General features: G+C 38.1%; 1 protein-coding gene across 1 annotated transcript; it reads left to right on the top strand.

Annotated features, from left to right (window-relative positions):
• The first annotated feature begins 424 nt into the window (after positions 1 to 424).
• Positions 425 to 1,354, top strand: LOC121466423 (taste receptor type 2 member 103-like). Its single transcript, XM_041680120.1, has one exon. It carries the CDS (start codon positions 425 to 427, stop codon positions 1,352 to 1,354), a length of 930 nt encoding a protein of 309 aa, XP_041536054.1.
• Positions 1,355 to 4,344: the final 2,990 nt, after the last annotated feature.

Raw genomic sequence — 4,344 nt, 5'->3', positions numbered from 1 at the left:
TAGTATTTTGATGTATTCTAGAAGCTACTGTTTTTATATGTGAGTCCAGATTTTTGTTTCTTGACTTAGTTATATTTCTATAATATTAGTGGTCCAGAAAAAATGTATTCAGACTAAAGAATGTGGATGAGACAAAAAAAAAACAATTTAATTTAATTTTATTTTCATGGCATCCTGTAGGTAGTCAGTGTTTACTTCAGTGGCAACTACAGAAGATACTTCAGGCAAAGAACATCTGGATGATGTGTAGCTGGGCTGTCTTCAACAAAGCTTTTTATGGAAAAAACAACCCAGCTCACTAGTAAATTTTGGATCTTTGACTTTGGCTATGAGAGTTTATGCAAGCAAATATGTTGAGAATCAGACACAGAGTTTTAAAAGATTGCATTAGCATATCATCAGTTTTGCAGAAGAAATCGTCATCATGGCAGTGACAATAAGCGCTATCCTACAGGCCACACTTATAACTACTGTAAATATGGAATTCATCATAGGAAGTTTAGGAAATGCATTCATAGCACTGGTGAACATCGTGGACTGGGTGAAGAGAAGAAAGATCTCTTTGGTGGATCAGATCCTCACTGCTCTGGCCATCTCCAGAACTGCTTTTTTGTTTTCATTGGTCACAACTTTGTTGGTAGCATTACTGGACCCAGCTGCAATGGCAATGAGAACAGTCTTAAAAAGGCATATTATTTCCTGGATGGTGAGCAATCATTTCAGTGTCTGGTTTGCTACATTCCTCAGCATGTTTTATTTTCTCAAGATAGCTAATTTCTCAAATTCCATTTTTATTACCCTCAAATGGAAAGCAAAAAAAGTGGTATTGATAACACTGGTGGTGTCTCTGATAATCTTGTTTATAAACATTATAGTCATAAATATACTCATTGATGGACCTAAAGTAAACACACCTTACAGGTATAGTTCCAATAACACTGTAGACGTTTATGTGCTCATTTTACTCACCAACGTGAGGTTCACACTCATCCCCTACACAGTGACCCTGATTACTCTCCTCCTGCTCATTTTCTCCCTGTGTAGACATCTGAAGAGCATGCGGTGCAATGCCAAACGATTCCGAGATGTCAACACTGCAGCCCACATAAAGTCCCTGCAAAGTGTGGCCACCTTCCTGTTACTATATACTGTTTTTGTTGTGTCACTTCTTTTACAGACTTGGAATATTAACTTTCTACAAAACAATCTTATGGTTTTGTTTTTCTGGGGTACAGCAATAGCTTTTCCCTCGGGACACTCATGTGTCTTGATTCTGGGAAACAGTAAGCTAAGGCAGGCCTCTCTTTCAGTGCTGTGGTGGCTGAGGTGTAGATACAAATATACAGAGAATTGAGGTACCTAAAACATTTCAGATGTCCTCTTCCACATTCTAGAGAAAAATAAGTTTATAATAGTTAGAAAGGAATCAGGTTTATGAAACACAGAAGTCACTAGCCTTCAGGCAAATAATTCATTGGAGCAGAAGATAGACAGGCAGCAATGCAGGGTATAAGGATAAGATTCTGTCTGTCACAGAGGTCAGGATGTTTTTAAGGTCTCTTGTGGGAGAGAACAAGAGGGAGAAGAAGTTGTTCCATGAGGAAATAGACCCAAGGTTAGTTGAGATCATCTAAATGGAGATGGAAACAGTATGTGTTTTGGTAGTCTGGCTACATCAGGTGATTCAGAGGGGCCATGGACAGTCCTGGTAAGAAGTCTCTGCAGGAAAAAAATGGAATACTTAGTATATAACAGTGGTTAGTTTTTCTGTTTTCTGCCCTTTCTTTAAGGGTCTTGCTGTCTTGAAAAGTCACAGGAGCTGAGAAGTACTGTTGAAGTTCTAGAGGAATGAAAGAGAGACTGCAGAATGGGGCTCATGATGTGACAGCATCTGAAGGGAATAGAGACTGCATGAATGTGGGTGAATCTAATGATAAGCAATGCTTTGATGTGTAAATTTGTACTAATCAAATATTTTCCAGTTGTTTGTAACTTTATGGATTCCAGAAAATTCTATGTAGATTAAGCACTATCCAAACACAGTCCAGGTTTTCAGAAAAGGTATAAATATGTATATTGTCATAGAAAGATGTGCATTAGGACCACTTATGTGTAAAAACAAATATTAGTGTAAGTTGACTATCAATAGTTATTTCTTTAAAGATTTAAAATTATTCATGTAATATACAAGATGCGTCTATACACAAACAAGTGAGGTGTGAATAATTATTTCATTCTATGACAAAAGAATGAATTCATAACCTGGAAAAATGTCAAGGAATTGAGTCCATAGTATAGGTTTAGACATCAGATATACTTATCCAGTGTTTCAAGTATAAGATCAATTTAGAAAATTAAACAAACAAACAAGTAAAAAAAACTTCTGGGCCACTAGCAAAGTGCCTCGACCTGCTGATTTATATCCTTTCTCCTTTGGTTGTGTAGGGGATGGAATTAATGCTAATGTCTTGTCCTCTGTCAGTCACACACCACCATGAAGGATAGTCACTGATTGTAAATATTTCTTTATAAAATAAAAACATTTTTAGTTTATTGCAGTTTCATACCTTAAACAATTACCTAATTATCCCAGTATAATACAAACTTGAGAGTCAGAAATTGAGATAAAGACCTGATAAATTTAAGGAACAGCAGTGAGTCGATTGGTTGACCCTCTGCCATATTTTTCCCAACCCACCAGCCCTGGAAATCTCCCCAGAATGGCTCTTTTCCTGTCTGCCTCTAGTAGTCCTCCCTAGTTGTTCTGAAACTTTATGGTTGATCTTAGTCAGTCATTCCATGATCCCATCCATTGATTCAACAAGGGTTTATTGACTCAGTGGAATGGCCACAACATATCCTACTTTTTGTCTAAATAAAAAGGAAAAATTTCAGCTATAAAATACTAAAACTACATACAATATGAACAATTATCAATTAAGAAATTCATTCAAAATGTCTAGTATATTAGTATTTGGTGAAATCGGAGAAATACTCTCTTTCTTTCTCTCTCTCTATCTATCATCTATCATCTATCTATCATCTATCTATCTATCTATCTATCTATCTATCTATCTATCTTCTATCTATCTATCTATCTATCTATCTATCTATCTATATTATCTATCTATCTATCTATCTATCTATCTATCTATCTTCTATCTATCATCTATCTATCTTAATATATGAATCTATTTTTTTCTTAGTAAGTCCTAAGTTTTGTACCTAATTTACTTTCTACCATAACTAAGGAAAACTGTAGCTATAATTACCTTGTCTTTAACCTCACAAGAGACCTGAGAAGAATATGATATTACCTGACTAAACAGGAAGTGCAGATCAAGCAACTTCCAAAACTAAGAAATTACAGAGAAATCTGGCAGCCTGGATAGTCACTCTAAGGTTATTCTGTAATGCTGGGACTTACCTCTTCAGCCTACATGCCTAAAATATCTGACAGACTTTTCTGTGAAGGAGGAATTTTGAAGGACTGTCCTATCTTGTCTTGAAAAAGTTCAGCTATTGCCTTTTTTTGTGTCCTGCTTGTCCACTTTGGACAAGTTGAGGAAAAAAAAAACAGTCTCTTTGACCAATGACTAACTTTCCCACAAATTAGAGCAAACTCCATATGGAGAGTCTTTGATGTTCATCATCCTCTTTTGAAATAAATTGATACCACCAGTAGCAGACCTGTCTCACTGTCATGAAAAGCCTTTTTTTAATTGAAAAAAAAATTCCGCCTCCTCCCAGACTCCCATTTTCCTCCCCCTCCTCCCACTCTTCTCCCCCTCCCCCCACTCCTCTCCCCCTTCCTCTCCAGTCTGAAGAGCAGTCAGGGTTCCCTGCCCTGTGGAAAGTCCAAAGTCCTCCCCCCTCCATCCTGGTCTAGGAAGGTGAACATCAAAACTGGCTAGGCTCCCACAAAGCCAGAACATGAAGTAAGATCAAAACCCCGTGCCATTGTCCTTGGCTTCTCATCAGCCCTCATTGTCCGAAATATTTAGAGAGTCCAGTTTTATCCCATGCTTTTTCAGTCACAGTCCAGCTGACCTTGGTGAGCTCCCAATAGATCAGCCCCACTGTCTTCGTGGGTGGGTGCATCCCTTGTGGTCCTGACTTCTTTGCTCATGTTCTCCCTCCTTCTGCTCCTCATTGGGACATTGGGACCTCAGTCTGGTGCACCAGTGTGGGTTTCTGTCTCTATCTCCATCCATTGCCAGATGAAGGTTCTATGGTGATATGCAAGATATTCATCAGTGTGGCTATAGGATAGGGTCATTTCAGGTTCCCTATCCTCAGATGCCCAAGGAACTAACTGGGGATATTGCCCTGGGCACCTAGGAG

This window comes from Microtus oregoni, unplaced genomic scaffold (genome assembly GCF_018167655.1).
Source record: "Microtus oregoni isolate MIOR12 unplaced genomic scaffold, Mior012 000002F_ref0000024, whole genome shotgun sequence".
NCBI lineage: Eukaryota > Metazoa > Chordata > Mammalia > Rodentia > Cricetidae > Microtus > Microtus oregoni.
The sequence above is the reverse complement of the archived record's forward strand: the minus strand, read 5'-3'. Positions and strand labels throughout refer to the sequence as shown.